We start from the raw sequence: 16,070 nt of genomic DNA, 5'->3' as shown, positions 1-16,070 counted from the left end.
AGGCAGAGCTGAGGTCTCTGTGATAAACCCTCCTTAATAACCCCCCCCCCCCCCCCCCCACCCCACCCTGAGGACCGCGGGGCGTTTTCCACTGAGTGCTGATTCAGCCTCACACAGCAGATTCTAACCTGCAGCTCTAATAAGAAGATTTTTAACACTTCTGGGGGGGAAAAAAAGGAAATTATGTAAATGTTTCACTCTATGGATCCAGGATAATTTTCTTCCGTTAGTCCTCCAAATATTACTCTAATAAATCAGCTGGAGAGGCGAAGATTTCCTGCATCCTAAATGTTCCTGTGGATGAATGCAGCCTGAGCAGCTGCAGCGCTTCCTGCTTCATTTAAGAAACTCTCCCAACATTTAGCGCTAATCTGCGTCACTGATTTATCCGTCCGGATCAGAGCTACCCAAACATTACAGGATGATTTTTTATTTTGTCTTAGGAGAGAATTTAAGAAGGGTGCAGGGAGTGAGCCTAAAAACGTCTAAGACTGTGGTGGCATCAGCCCTCCTCTACGCTGTTGTCTGCTGGGCAGAACAACTGGTGAAAAATTCTGCTTCTAGGCGAAAAAGATGAAGAAAATAATTGAAATACAAACACATGAGAAGCAAAACATGGCATCAGAGTATCATGACATAAACATCACATCACGATAGATTAGATTATCCAAGAGGCCAAGCTTTTGAAGATGAGTGCTAAATGGAGCTAAAGCACTTTCTGAAGATTTTGCCTCATGAAATTAAGTAAATTTCAAAACTTACAAAAGGAGTGACAAAAACATCTGAAGACACTTTACAGTTCAACTAGATCATCCAGTCAGATTGATTCAAAGTTTTCTATAAGGAAAACCAGCTGATTGCATCGACTCATTGACTCAAATACAATCCCTCACTCTAAGCATGCTTGTAGCGACAGTGGAGAGGAAAAACTCCCTTTTAACAGGAAGAAACCTCCAGCAGAACCAGTCTCAGTGTGAGCGGCCATCTGCTGAGGCCGACTGGGGTTCAAGGAGACACCCTTAGTGTAAAAAGTAGCGCTACCACTGGTCATTCATCTCTGCTGTAACCAGACTCTACAACAGCAATTACTTCTGCAATGTATTATGTGCAATTACTATTTGATACCCTTTGCAATAACCTGTTTCTCTATATCTGACACCCTGTGCAATAAATATAAATATCCATCTATATAAATACCTTGTGCAATAATATGTATAATAATAAAAAAATATGTGGACACACTGTATAGTACAGAAGCCCAGAGCGGCCGTGTTCCTCTGATACTTTTTCACAGTGGTTTTGTTGAGAAAACAAGATAATTTTCTTGTGATAACGAGATGATTGGTGTGAGTTAAATCTGATTACATCCTTCAATACAATAACAGCGGGAGAGGATTTATTAGTTTAAGTCATGGCAGCCTTTGTGTAATATGTAAATAATCCTGTGTTTAACATTTAGGTACCGAAAAGTTACCAAAGATTAAAGATTTTTATTAAAAATGGTCAGATTGATTTTCTACTCTATTCCACGTAATCCAATCATCCACCATGACCTGATAATGAGTGAAAAGAAAAAGGAAACTAAGGCTACATTCAATCCAGATTTTTTTGTGAAATCCGATTTTTTTTTTGCGTTGCTGTTCATATTTGCAAATATATGCGACTTGTATGTAATATCCTGTGTGAACTGCAGTCATACAACCTAAGCGTCCCGCATTCGCAGTAGAGGACGCAATGACGTCACAGGTGTGTTCTATGTTTACAGAAGTAAACATGGATGGTAGTGCCGGCGCGCATCTAGCGGTCTTTTCCAACCATAAAAACTCATTGTTTTCACATGGTTAAACATAAATACTGCTCTCCGCATCATCATCTGCCATGGTTGTTGTTTTTTTTGCTGCTTCTGCGTAGCAAGACGCAGAATTGTGACGAATGAATGCGACCTGGCCGTTCACACACTGGTCGCATTTGAAAAGATCAGATTCGTATTGGATTTCGGACCACATAGCCAAGTGGCCTGGGTCGCATTGGAAAAAATCGGATCTGTGTTGTTCAGACAGTCATGAAAAGATCAGGTACAGGTCACATATGGGCCAAAAAAATCGGATTTGGGTCACTTCAGGCTACAGTGTGAACGTAGTCTAAAATAATGATTATTTGCGCACACGCGGAACCACAACCGCACAACTAGGGGCACCGCAGGCGTGGATGGACTGGGAATCCAGGGCTGTTGGCCAGCGTCATTCATTACTCATTAGGGTTGTCACGATACTAAACTTTTCAACTCGATACCGATATTAAGGAAAATATTCGATACCAAAAGGATAAAAACAAAGACTCCAAAATTCTACAGAAATATTTTCATTAATAAATAAAATACAATAAAGGTTGTATGCTATGAAAAAAAAACATATAAAACTAAAATTAAGTGTTCCTTCCTTGGCTATGTTTTGCACACATAACAATGACGCTAGCCAAACCGGTTAAGAAACAAAAATAATTCTCAGCTGCTGCACCTTTTACGAAAAAGTGTGAAACTGAAAAGTGCGTAGAATTATTGAATCACACAGTGTTCTGAAAGTGCATTTTCCTCTACTCTGCACTTTAGATGAATGACTGTTTAGGTGTCACTGGTGGTGGCACTGTATCGATACTTTTAAAAACGAGTATTGTATCCGGATACGTTTCAGTATCGATACTTTTTTGAGTCGATACTTTTGACAACCCTATTACTCATACAGGTTAATCATCTCGTTATCTCGAGCAATAAATAACTGTTTTTTCGTTATAACAAGTTCCTCCTTTGATTATTTGAGCTGATGTAACAAGTAAATTTCTCCACCGTGAGATCATTAAAGTCAATCAATCCATTACAGAACCTCCTGCTGAGGTTGAGCTTCATCTTCCTGCAGGTTGAACCTGAACAATGTCCTCTAAAGTGATCATCCTGTTCCTGACAGCATGGAGCTTAAAGGAAGGAACCAGAACCAGATCACAGCCTGAGTTTCTGAAGTTTTTCCAAAAACAAAAGAAAATTAAAAACAATCCACTGGACTTTGTTTCCAAGTTTGAAGACGTTTCGTTTCCCACCCAGGAAGCTTTTTCAATTCACTTCCATCCAGCTTCCTGGATTAGAAGCGAAACGTCTTCAGACTTGGAAACAAAGTCAACAAAGATTGTTTTTAATGTTCTGATGAATTTTCAGCAATTAAGAATTTAAGTGCAGATCTGTGGCTCTATTCTTCTTTTTAAACAATTTTTATGATTTTATTAATCTGATACTTCCTCCTCAATGAACATCCAGCCGATGGAGAACTATCTGGCGAACAGAAATCGATTATTTTCGATGCTGAGGCTGTTTTAAAGGTTTTCTCTGAACTCATCAGTGCAGGTTGTTTCTGCTGTTCTAGCTGAGCACCAATTACTTATCCTCGCATAAACCGTCGGTTGAAATTGCTAGCTTTGAACAGATTATTCATCATTTCCCATCATTTTCAGCAGGGGTTCAGCTTATCTACACACAAAGGAAACAAAAGCTCCCGGGGGGGGGGGGGGGCTGTCGCTGCTTACAGGTTGTGTTTTATAACCTCATCTGATGATGCAATTAGGAATAAATTTAGTGTTGTTGACGCCATCATGATTCACTGAGCAGGGAGACGTTCAGCTTCTCCTTCCAGCTCTGAGATCTGAGCCAGACCAGAGCAATGAACGGGACCCTTCCTCCTGATTGGAGCATCGGTGGCTGTGGGTGTTAGCTACTCCTCTTTGATTTGCAGAGCAGATGATAATCCTGACCATGAAGCTCCCCTCTCTGCAAAAGACACTTGGTCTTTATCTCCATACAGCAGCGTAGCTCCTCAGATTAAACAGGTCCAAATATTTGGTCCTGTTTCATTTTCTGCACCAGATAACAGAATGATCTGGGTTTTGATTGGTCCCCTCTGTCTTCCATAGGTTCGTTCTTCCAGCAGCTCTTCTTTCCTTTTTCTCCTCTGGAATCCACTTAAGTTCCTCTTTTTGGTATCAATCGTCACCAACACATTGTATGTAACGGTTATGGTTTAATCTACGTTCTGGATTACCCATGATTCCAAGTTGTATTGTAAAAAATAAAATACTCAAATACATTGTTCTTTTAAGATCTTTATTGCGGTTTGAAACATATTTATATTATATGAGTGTATTTTTTACCAACCGTCTAATGAACTAACGTATTAACTAGTTAATAACATAGTAATTAAAGGGCTCGATGTTAACCATCGCTCAATCTACCGGGGCAAGTAGTTTTATTGTTGGGAGAGTACAAATTTCGCAAAAAAAAAAATATTTATCACTCAAAATTACTTTAAAATCACAGACATTCGATGAAAACGACCCAGAAGCATTGCCGGCGCCATTTTTGTTGTTTTGTACATATTCTCGCTTGATTTGAAAAAGCCGGGGGATTTTCCGCCAGATGGCGTGATTTTTGTCCACCTAGCGGTAACTTTGATGTAGTTACCAAAACGACAAACGGCTGCATTTATTTTGTCAGGGAAAACTAATCCTAAGTCAGTTAAAAATCAGGGAATTCTGAAATGATGTCAGACTGTGGAAACCCTGTATAAAATAACTATGTATAATGATTCTCTAGAAAAGTCACATGATATTAATAGTATTATCTTGTATAAACATACCGTGACTCTAAAATAAAAGTTATTCATTTGTGACATTGACTTCTGTCTTGCGATTTATGTTAAGTTTTTAACCTGTCAAGTTTTTTTTAGATTTTTAACATTGCAATTTCTATTTTTCCAAGCAGACAACAGTTTAAAGCAAAGTTTAGTTTGAAAAGAATGTGCAGGAAGGATTGAAAAGCATGTTAACACGGTAATGTAGGCTTGAGTTCATTATCTGACGCATACATATACACACCAGGAACCTGAAAACTTAAAAAATACTGAGTTACAAAAAACATTTAAAAAACAAACATGTTTCATTGATATAGATACAAAAATAAATATTAGGAACTATATTTATCAAACATTATACTGGGCAAGTAAAAATGGTTTCTGGGCAAATGAAATGTGAAAGTCACTTGCCCAAAGGGCAAGTGGTAAAAATCCTTAACGTCAACCCCTGGATTAAAAGCACCACTGTCTGTTTTGCTATCGTTGTCGTGTTTAAACGGCTCACCATAATGTTGAAATCTGCCATGTGTTGGGGTATAAATATGGTGCGATCAGTCGTCCTAGTCGACACGAGAGACGTAAGAGACGTCCTAGTCAACAACTGCGTAGGGGCCCCCTAAGAGGTTGTGGGAACGTAAGCAATTGCTGTCTCTGCTTACTGATATTTACGCTATTGATCTAATTACTATTAATAACAGGAGGTGAAATGCAGCTCCAGACGAGCCGAGCATGTGGTGATGTCATCAGTACGCTTCTGTTCCTATTGACCCATATTTATGCTGTGTGCTCCCGTTCTCCCAGAGTCCACACTTCCCTGTGTTCTTCTCAAGAACGTACTCGTCGAGGACACGAGTCCGAACTCGCGTTGTTGCGAATTGACAAACGACCGTTGCTTTCAGTGAATGAGCAGGATAACATTCCATCATCTTCAGCGTCTAGGTGCATTACCGCCGCTTAGTGGTAAAGCCTGCAGCAGCTTTATTTATCCGGGGATGTAGATTCATACATGTTTATTTGCACATTTCTCACAAATGAAACATTTGATGTCGCATTTATGTGTGAGCTGACGAAGAATACAAATCCTGAATTTATTTGCTTTATTTATTTCCATTTAGAGCTTCAGACGGCGTTGCATCTGTTTTATTGACGGTACCTGACGCTGTGGGTGTGCCGCAGCCAAGTGGTGTGAATACTTCCTGCGCTTTGGGGGCGATCTGACACAGAAACAGACGTGTGGAGCCATCAGCATGGCCTCCTCTGCTGCTCTGCTGTTTGGAGTCGACCTGTTGTTTCAGAGGCTGGATGTGTTGACAGAACCGGGGGGAGAAGGGGGGAGGGAGGGGGTGAGGATCTTCACTCAGTCAAAGGGCCCCTTTCAGCATCCATGAAGCATTTATGAACTGCATCTCCCTCCTCTGCTCTTTATTCTGTTCACAACCTCTTCTTCTCCATCCTCCTCTTCCTCTGCCCTTCCTCCTCATGTCCTCTCAGCTGCTCTCCCTGTTGTTGTTTCTCACACACACACACACACACACCAGCCTCTAATAGATTTCCTCCCCTCTCCTGGAGTTTGCGTGTGCTCGTCTCTGGTGTGTATTTTTTGAGAGTCCCTCTTCAACAGCTCAAGCAGAGCGGCTCTCTGCGCTCTGAGCCCCCTCTCTGCCTCCGAGTAAATGTTTGTGCTGCGAGGAAAGACTCCCAGAAAGTGTTTAAGTCGCTCGGCAGCACATTTTAGGCCTTTTAAAAAGTGTTTGTGTAAATGCGACGTGTCGATGCAGACAGACTCCTAAAATGAGCGTGTCACTCTGTGGCTCACTGCAGGTTTTCCTGCGATGGAGTGTCCTGACTGTTAAACAGGTGGGTCTGGCACACCCTGGTGTACGCCGGGTGTGTAGATGTGTGTGTGTGAGGTCCGCTCCTCTGCTCTTTGATCCTGGTCCTGACAGCCAACCACCTGGGACGATCCGCCACATGCTGCATGGCTCCGGGGCCCAGACTGCTCCTCAGGAATCACAACTCCGAGCCTCAACAGCTAAAATCCCCCCCCTGCATGTTATATGCCGTCAGAATCGCTAATGCTAACACCAAAAGCTAGCCCTCACATGTCCAGGTCTGCAGGAAATGCCTCTGGAATCGTAATGCGTGGAGCGCAGCTAGCAGCTAACCTCGCTCCGTTTTATTAGAATTTCAAATTGGAAGGTCTGAAGCAGGAGTGGTTCTGATGTGGAGGACGGAGGCGATGCTGAGGGTTCCCCTCTGAACGGCTCTCACTCAGCACCGTCTGAACTTACCGGGGCTCCTCTGGCAGCCAGGGGAGCAGACGGTGCAGAGCCGGGAAAGTATTCACCCCTCCAGATTCCCTCTTTCTTAGTTTTTGAAGAACTTTCAGATCATTAAAACTGTTTTAATATCAAACCAAAGGGAACCAGAGTAAAATCTAAAATTTACTTTATCTTGAAGCCAGAAAGCTGCTCTCAGATTTAAGTCCAGGATTTGACTAGGCCGCTAATAGAACCTTCCTATTGTTCTCCCTGGACTTGATGGATCCTCCATGGTCGTCTTCCTGTGGAACTTTAAACTGATGATGAAGTCAGGGAAAAATAACTGATTCATTTATAACAAACTGCTAAAGTCGTAGGGAATGTCAAATCATTCTGGCTTAAACATGTATATAAAGGTTCTCTTTATTTGACCCATCAAATCTGGGTTTTTTTTTTTGTTATCGTATGCAGGCTAGTTAATTATACGTCAGCCTGAACATCTAAATTCGGGCGATCATATATCAACTATCAATTATTCAAACATAGCATCTTGATTCATGTCGCAGCTAATATACGCAACGGTTGAAATAAGAATCCTTTCCTTTCCCATTGAGTTCCGTCCCAGTGTTCACGGGGATGGACGTCTGTGTCTTCGGCAGGCGTAGAGCTAACAGAACTGGCAGCGTTGCGAGGCAAGGGCTCAAACATGTACGGCTGGAAGCCTTCTACACCAAACCAAGCTTCTGCCGCCCTGACGTCCTCTTCCACAACATCTTCGTCCCCGCTTTCCTCCTCTAAATAAAAAATGGATGATGGAGGAGACTCATCCACGACCTCCGACACTAAACTCTCCTCCTCTTGCATGTTTCCTCTGTCCATAGCGTTCCTTGACAGTGTCGTTTCTAAGTCACTATTTAGTGCTACTTGGTCCCAATGGAATTTCCCATTGGGAACCTATTAGCACTAAGTTGCTAACTGGTTAGCAAGATGCTTCGGACAAACCGGCCACAACTAAACTTGCTTGTGAACCTTCCGCCACAACAATCCCGCCCCCTTGATAAACGTCCAATCACATTCACTTTATTCACTCGTGTAAAGTCGGGCACCACTACGGAGAATTTGGAAATGCAACGGTTGGAACAGCCGCTTCCCTACAACTTTAGATGAACCATTTAACATGAACTGCGAGTCTTGCCTTCGGTTCTGCTCGTTCTAACTGGGTTCCTCTTCATTCAACTCAAACCACTGTGGCTGCGCATCTGATGCAAACATCTCCAGTGGTTCTTATCTCCAACTTGATTTTCCTTTTTAAATGTGGATAACTTTGGGCTGAATTGTTTCTTCCTGTTAAAAGGGAGTTTTTCCTCTCCACTGTCGCTACAAGCATGCTTAGTGTGAGGGATTGAGTGAGTCAATGAGTCGATGCAATCAACTGGTTTTCCTCAGATAGAAAAATTTGAATCATTTTGACTGGATGATCTGGTGAACTGTAAAGTGCCTTCAGATGACGTGTGTTGTGAATTGGTGCTATAGAAATAAACTTAACTGAAATTGTCTAATTTGGCTTCCATACACAGCTTCCTGCAGAAACAGGGGAACCTCCTCTGCTAGTCTGTATTTAACACACTATGATTGTTTTATTGAAGCCTCTGAAAAGTTCGGCAGACTTTTAAACTAGAACCGGCCCGAGAGCCAGAGGTCAGTCCAGGTTCTGGATCCTTCTGGGTTTAAGTACTTTTTTTAAAATCAACATTTTTATTTGATTTCTTTCTCATTCAAATCTCCAGACTCTTAACTCTTCTGAATGAGGTCTTTAGCAGCATGGTTTTCCTTCCACCAAATTTCCCCCCAATATGCAGCTCCTTATTCTGTGTGTGGACAGCCATCTTCCTCATGGCGGTGCGGGACATAATCTGGACACCGTAGAAGATTCTTTCCTGTCAGATCAAATTATTAAACTTCTAATAAATGACTGGAGTTTACCTTCAATGATCCACATCAGCTTCCTTATGTGTTTCTGATTAATTGATTCTTTCCCACCTGACCCTTGGCGAATCAGGGGCTGCTGGGGGCCTCTGAGGTGAAGGTAAGGCGACCTCTGGAGTTAAAGCGGCGGTTTGAGGCCGAGCCGCCACAGGTTTTGGAAGCAAACACTAAGCCTGCTGTTATCCCTGCTAATGCTCAGGCCCGCAGCATCCACATCACCACACCGATCACGTTGCTGATGCCAGGCTAGGGGCCAACTATTCGGCAGCGCGGCACCCAGAGGACGCCGCAGGAATCAGATCCATTACGCTCCCATCCTCATCAAAGGGACTCTGGGACCGGGAGGCTAAACCGGCTCCAGATGCTCGCTGTTGTATTCACTGAGATGCTCAGCGGGGTGAGCGTCACCGGGGCCGACGCCTCTGATACGGGCAACAAAAAAACCACAAACGGTCCGCCTCAGTCCCGCTGATTGGATTTGTTTCAGGAGCTCAGTGGGGATCAAAACAAAGCAGATGTAAACAAAGGCGCTCTCTGCTCACCGCTGGACAAATAGATACACAGAGAAATGAACTACGATCCGGCAGAAAGCCTCATTATGGGATGTTTACCTGTGATGGAGCCAGATCAGGTTCCATCCAGCACACAGTTCTGCTCCTCCCTAAAAAAAAACATAATCTTACCCAAATGGACCGACAGGAGCTACGCCTCTGGGCTGCAGACATTTTTCCACCTGTTCACAGTGGGACGATTCCAGCATTATGAAGTTAAACTATAGTTTTCTAGATTAGATTAGATTCAACTTTATTGTCATTACACAGGTAAAGGTAGAAGGCAAGGAATCAGAAATACTTTAATAATCCCAGAGGGAAATTACTTTTGTTACACGCTCCAGTTACAGTTTTAAATAATATATACACACATCCAACTATACAATATAATAAAGATAAAAAGTAAGAATAAAAAGTGATAAAGTATATACACATATAGCTCTTCTATATATATATATATATATCTGTACGTATATCTATGCATATGTAGAAACTAAATCCAAGTAAAGTGAAAATCCAAGTAAAGTGATAAATCCAAGTAAAGTGAAAATCCAAGTAAAGTGATAAATCCAAGTAAAGTGATACATGGCGTGCAAAAATAGTGCATAAATGTCAATTACAGGGGGGGCTGAATCACTTGAGGGAGGCGTTATAGAGATTGAATGCAGTGTAGGTCTAACCAGAAGTGCAATAGCAGCAAGTGCAGGATTTACAATGCTATTATTATAAAATGAATAAATAGAACTTGGCTTGCTAATCCAGAACCACCCAGATTAAAACATTTAGAAATTACCGTATGTTGTCCGACGACAGTGTCTAGTTTCGCTTGCGCCTCTTCTTCTGTTAATACGGTAAAGCCATCCAGGCTACACGTGATCCAAATGATCCAATGAGCTGCTGTCAGTCTGGGTTGCTGCTGCTGCTACTTTTAGACACAGCAGGCAAACCTGTGGCAAGCTGGGCGATGGGAAAGAAGGAGAAGATGATGAGAAAAAGTGGAGGAAAGTGTGGACTGGTGCAAGAACTGTGTTGAACTGGTGAAAGAAAAGTGAAATGGTGCTCAAAGAACATTTAGAGTATGTTTGGCTCAACCTGCTGCTGTGAAGCAGGATTCTCCACCATAAACAGAATCAACAATAAATCTGGATCCAGGCTCAAAATGAGCTCCTTGATATGTGCTTTAGAATGGCTTAGTCTCCATTAAACCCAGGTTTAAAGCCTTGCAGGGCAGCATAAAGCCCACTGCCAACATTAAGACAGACAAAAGAAAGAAAAACGGTCAGTTCAGGTGTTTTATTAAAAAAAAAGTGATGATATAATATCATTATCTCCATTTTATCTCTTCTTTCTTTCATCTTTTCTCATTTTTCCTGTTCTACTTACATTGCAGTGTCCATATAATATATAATACTCCCTGTATGAATCATAATAAAGCTAGTTATATACATAAATCAAGGGGAACGATTGTTGTTCTCTACTTTAGAAAAACTATTCAGATTTAAAATTTAAATGGAAAAACTTTCTATTTTTTATATTTTGTATTGAAAAACTCAATGTATAACATGGATGCATAAACACCTGCATTTAATCTCAGTGTTAAATACTGTTTAGAGTAGCAGATTATGATAAAAAATGTTCTGGTTAGGCTGACCTTTTTTCAGTCATTATTAATATTTAGCTATTTTAGAAAATGATCGTCTGCTTTAGCTAAAATAGTTCAAACCTAACTGTTGTCTGTGTCCAGGATGTCTGCATTTCATGCTTCTGGTTCCGTTTCTACATCTTTACAAACTCAGCTTTCGTTTCTTTAGGGAACGCAGACGTAATGAAAGTGATGTTGATGCGTGTTTTTAATGCGCAGGATGTGGATTCTGCTCTCTGGGTCGATCAGACGTTCAGTAGAAACCATGAATCAGTAAATCAGAGCAAAGTCAAACACGGAGCTTCCTGATGTCAGACTGTTGACTGATTAGCGATGGATTAATGAGCAGAAAGCAGCTCCTTCCTCCTCCTTTTCTCCTGTTTTTATTCGCCCCCCCCTCCTCCTCCTGACTGGAGTCGTCAAGCTTTGAAACAGATCCAAACGCCTCCTCCTCTTCTCCACCTTGCATGTTTGTGTTGTTAATATTCACTCAGCGTCTGCAGGTGTCGACAGGTGATGCCAAGTAGATGAATATAGAAGACGCTCTTTGTCGCTGCTCCTGCTGATCCCTCGCCTCTCTTTCCTTTCTTTTTCTCCAGGCTGCTGTTTTGTCACGTTTTACACAAGGAAAGCTGCCCTTGAAGCCCAGAATGCACTGCATAACATAAAGACCTTAACAGGGGTGAGTATTTGAGTCTTCCCACCTTTCGCTCTAATCACAAACTCACAGCGGCGCCCGGAGGCCAGCTCGCCCCCCGGCCTGCATGTGTGTGTGAGATTACCTCCATGCCACCGCGCTGCATTTAGCAGGAGTGTCCGAGAGCGCCGGCAGGTGAGCAGCCGCCTGTCAGAGGGAGAAGCCTCTGCATTGATTAGCGGGGAAGCAGATGCTGGAGGAACCCGGTGGGACTTAGCTGGAAACAAATACTCCCGTTTGCCTCCATTGTTCTTCCCAGAGAAGCTCAGAGGCTTGAAGGCACACTCCAAAGAACCACTAGGATGTCTCAGCGGAGGAAAGCAGAGACAGGTTTCGGTCTCTAATGGGTCACAGTTCTACCAGAACCAGTTTATCTCAATTCAAACCCAACTTTTCCACCTATAAGTTATTTGGTTAAGAAATGTTTGACCGTTTTTAATCAAATCTATTCCTTTGGTTTCATTCAGCTGGCTTCCCCTGGTCCTTTTTAAATCACTTTTAAATGAAAGTCGTAGGGAAGCGGCAGTTCCACCCGTTGCATTTCTGAATTCTCCCGAGTGGTGCACGACTTTACACGAGTGAATAACGTGAATGTGATTGGTCCTTTATCAAGGGGGTGGGATTGTTGTGGTGGAAGGTTCGCAAGCAACTTCAGTTGTGGCCGGTTTGTTGGAAGCATCTTGCTAACCAGTTAGCAACTTAGTGCTAGTAGGTTCCCAATGGGAAAGGTTAGCGATCCATAGGGTCCATGGGGTCAGAGGTCCAATATGTCAGACCTCCAACAAGACAGTGGTCAATGGGGTCAGAGGTCAATAGGGTCAGAGGTCCAAAGGATCAGGGATTAATAGGGTCAGAGGTCCATGGGGTCAGAGATCCAATATGTCAGAGCTCCAACAAGACAGTGATGAAAGGGGTCAGAGGCGCAAAGGATCAGGGGTTAATGGGGTCAGGGATCCATGGGTTCAGAGGTCCATAGGGTTAGAGTTCCATGGGGTCAGAGGTCCAAAGGATCAGGGGTTAATGGGGTCAGAGTCCATGGGGTCAGGAATCCATGGGGTCAGAGGTCCAAAGGATCAGGGGTTAATGGGGTCAGGAATCCATAGGGTCAGATATTCATTGGTTCATTGGGGTCAGGGATCCATAGGGTCAGATGTTCATTGGTTAATTGGGGTCAGGGATCCATAGGGTCAGATGTTCATTGGTTCATTGGGGTCAGTGATCCATAGGGTCAGATGTTCATTGGTTAATTGGGGTCAGGGATCCATAGGGTCAGATGTTCATTGGGGTCAGGGATCCATAGGGTCAGATGTTCATTGGTTAATTGGGGTCAGGGATCCATAGGGTCAGATGTTCATTGGTTAAATGGGGTCAGGGATCCATAGGGTCAGATGTTCATTGGTTAATTGGGGTCAGTGATCCATAGGGTCAGATGTTCATTGGTTCATTGGGGTCAGGGATCCATAGGGTCAGATGTTCATTGGTTCATTGGGGTCAGGGATCCATAGGGTCAGATGTTCATTGGGGTCAGGGATCCATAGGGTCAGATGTTCATTGGTTAATTGGGGTCAGGGATCCATAGGGTCAGATGTTCATTGGTTAAATGGGGTCAGGAATCCATAGGGTCAGATTTTCGTTGGTTAATTGGGGTCAGGGATCCATAGGGTCAGATGTTCATTGGTTAATTGGGGTCAGGGATCCATAGGGTCAGATGTTCATTGGTTAATTGGGGTCAGGGATCCATAGGGTCAGATGTTCATTGGTTAAATGGGGTCAGGAATCCATAGGGTCAGATGTTCATTGGTTTATTGGGGTCAGGGATCCACAGGGTCAGATGTTCGTTGGTTAATTGGGGTCAGGGATCCATAGGGTCAGATGTTCATTGGTTAATTGGGGTCAGGGATCCATAGGGTCAGATGTTCATTGGGGTCAGGGATCCATAGGGTCAGATGTTCATTGGTTAATTGGGGTCAGGGATCCATAGGGTCAGATGTTCATTGGTTAAATGGGGTCAGGGATCCATAGGGTCAGATGTTCATTGGTTTATTGGGGTCAGGGATCCACAGGGTCAGATGTTCGTTGGTTAATTGGGGTCAGGGATCCATAGGGTCAGATGTTCATTGGTTAATTGGGGTCAGGGATCCATAGGGTCAGATGTTCATTGGGGTCAGGGATCCATAGGGTCAGATGTTCATTGGTTAATTGGGGTCAGGGATCCATAGGGTCAGATGTTCATTGGTTAAATGGGGTCAGGGATCCATAGGGTCAGATGTTCATTGGTTAATTGGGGTCAGTGATCCATAGGGTCAGATGTTCATTGGTTCATTGGGGTCAGGGATCCATAGGGTCAGATGTTCATTGGTTCATTGGGGTCAGGGATCCATAGGGTCAGATGTTCATTGGGGTCAGGGATCCATAGGGTCAGATGTTCATTGGTTAATTGGGGTCAGGGATCCATAGGGTCAGATGTTCATTGGTTAAATGGGGTCAGGAATCCATAGGGTCAGATGTTCGTTGGTTAATTGGGGTCAGGGATCCATAGGGTCAGATGTTCATTGGTTAATTGGGGTCAGGGATCCATAGGGTCAGATGTTCATTGGTTAATTGGGGTCAGGGATCCATAGGGTCAGATGTTCATTGGTTAAATGGGGTCAGGAATCCATAGGGTCAGATGTTCATTGGTTTATTGGGGTCAGGGATCCACAGGGTCAGATGTTCGTTGGTTAATTGGGGTCAGGGATCCATAGGGTCAGATGTTCATTGGGGTCAGGGATCCATAGGGTCAGATGTTCATTGGTTAATTGGGGTCAGGGATCCATAGGGTCAGATGTTCATTGGTTAAATGGGGTCAGGAATCCATAGGGTCAGATGTTCGTTGGTTAATTGGGGTCAGGGATCCATAGGGTCAGATGTTCATTGGTTAATTGGGGTCAGGGATCCATAGGGTCAGATGTTCATTGGTTAATTGGGGTCAGGGATCCATAGGGTCAGATGTTCATTGGTTAAATGGGGTCAGGAATTCATAGGGTCAGATGTTCATTGGTTCATTGGGGTCAGGGATCCATAGGGTCAGATGTTCGTTGGTTAATTGGGGTCAGGGATCCATAGGGTCAGATGTTCATTGGTTAAATAGGGTCAGGAATCCATAGGGTCAGATGTTCATTGGTTTATTGGGGTCAGGGATCCATAGGGTCAGATGTTCATTGGTTATTTGGGTCAGTGATCCATAGGGTCAGATGTTCATTGGTTCATTGGGGTCAGTGATCCATAGGGTCAGATGTTCATTGGTTCATTGGGGTCAGGGATCCATAGGGTCAGATGTTCATTGGTTCATTGGGGTCAGGGATCCATAGGGTCAGATGTTCATTGGTTAATTGAGGTCAGGGATCCATAGGGTCAGATGTTCATTGGTTCATTGGGGTCAGGGATCCATAGGGTCAGATGTTCATTGGTTAAATGGGGTCAGGAATCCATAGGGTCAGATGTTCATTGGTTTATTGGGGTCAGGGATCCATAGGGTCAGATGTTCGTTGGTTAATTGGGGTCAGGGATCCATAGGGTCAGATGTTCATTGGGGTCAGGGATCCATAGGGTCAGATGTTCATTGGTTAATTGGGGTCAGGGATCCATAGGGTCAGATGTTCATTGGTTAAATGGGGTCAGGAATCCATAGGGTCAGATGTTCGTTGGTTAATTGGGGTCAGGGATCCATAGGGTCAGATGTTCATTGGTTAATTTGGGTCAGGGATCCATAGGGTCAGATGTTCATTGGTTAATTGGGGTCAGGGATCCATAGGGTCAGATGTTCATTGGTTAAATGGGCTCAGGAATCCATAGGGTCAGATGTTCATTGGTTCATTGGGGTCAGGGATCCATAGGGTCAGATGTTCGTTGGTTAATTGGGGTCAGGGATCCATAGGGTCAGATGTTCGTTGGTTAAATAGGGCCAGGAATCCATAGGGTCAGATGTTCATTGGTTAATTGGGGTCAGGGATCCATAGGGTCAGATGTTCATTGGTTAAATGGGCTCAGGAATCCATAGGGTCAGATGTTCATTGGTTCATTGGGGTCAGGGATCCATAGGGTCAGATGTTCGTTGGTTAATTGGGGTCAGGGATCCATAGGGTCAGATGTTCGTTGGTTAAATAGGGCCAGGAATCCATAGGGTCAGATGTTCATTGGTTCATTGGGGTCAGGGATCCATAGGGTCAGATGTTCATTAGTTATTTGGGTCAGTGATCCATAGGGTCAGATGTTCATTGGTTC

At 43.4% G+C, this 16,070-nt stretch overlaps 1 protein-coding gene across 17 annotated transcripts in view; it reads left to right on the top strand.

Moving 5' to 3' along the window:
* Window positions 1-16,070, top strand: part of LOC119784032 (CUGBP Elav-like family member 2) — a 193,949-nt gene that overhangs the window by 82,635 nt on the left and 95,244 nt on the right. For all 17 annotated transcript variants that reach the window (XM_038285875.1, XM_038285872.1, XM_038285878.1 and 14 more), the window contains exon 3: window positions 11,710-11,792. In XM_038285875.1, the coding sequence (XP_038141803.1) occupies window positions 11,710-11,792 (83 nt within the window). The remainder of the gene's footprint in view (window positions 1-11,709; window positions 11,793-16,070) is intronic.

This window comes from Cyprinodon tularosa, unplaced genomic scaffold (genome assembly GCF_016077235.1).
Source record: "Cyprinodon tularosa strain WSP-4 unplaced genomic scaffold, ASM1607723v1 ctg216, whole genome shotgun sequence".
Taxonomy (NCBI): Eukaryota; Metazoa; Chordata; class Actinopteri; order Cyprinodontiformes; family Cyprinodontidae; genus Cyprinodon; species Cyprinodon tularosa.
The sequence above is the reverse complement of the archived record's forward strand: the minus strand, read 5'-3'. Positions and strand labels throughout refer to the sequence as shown.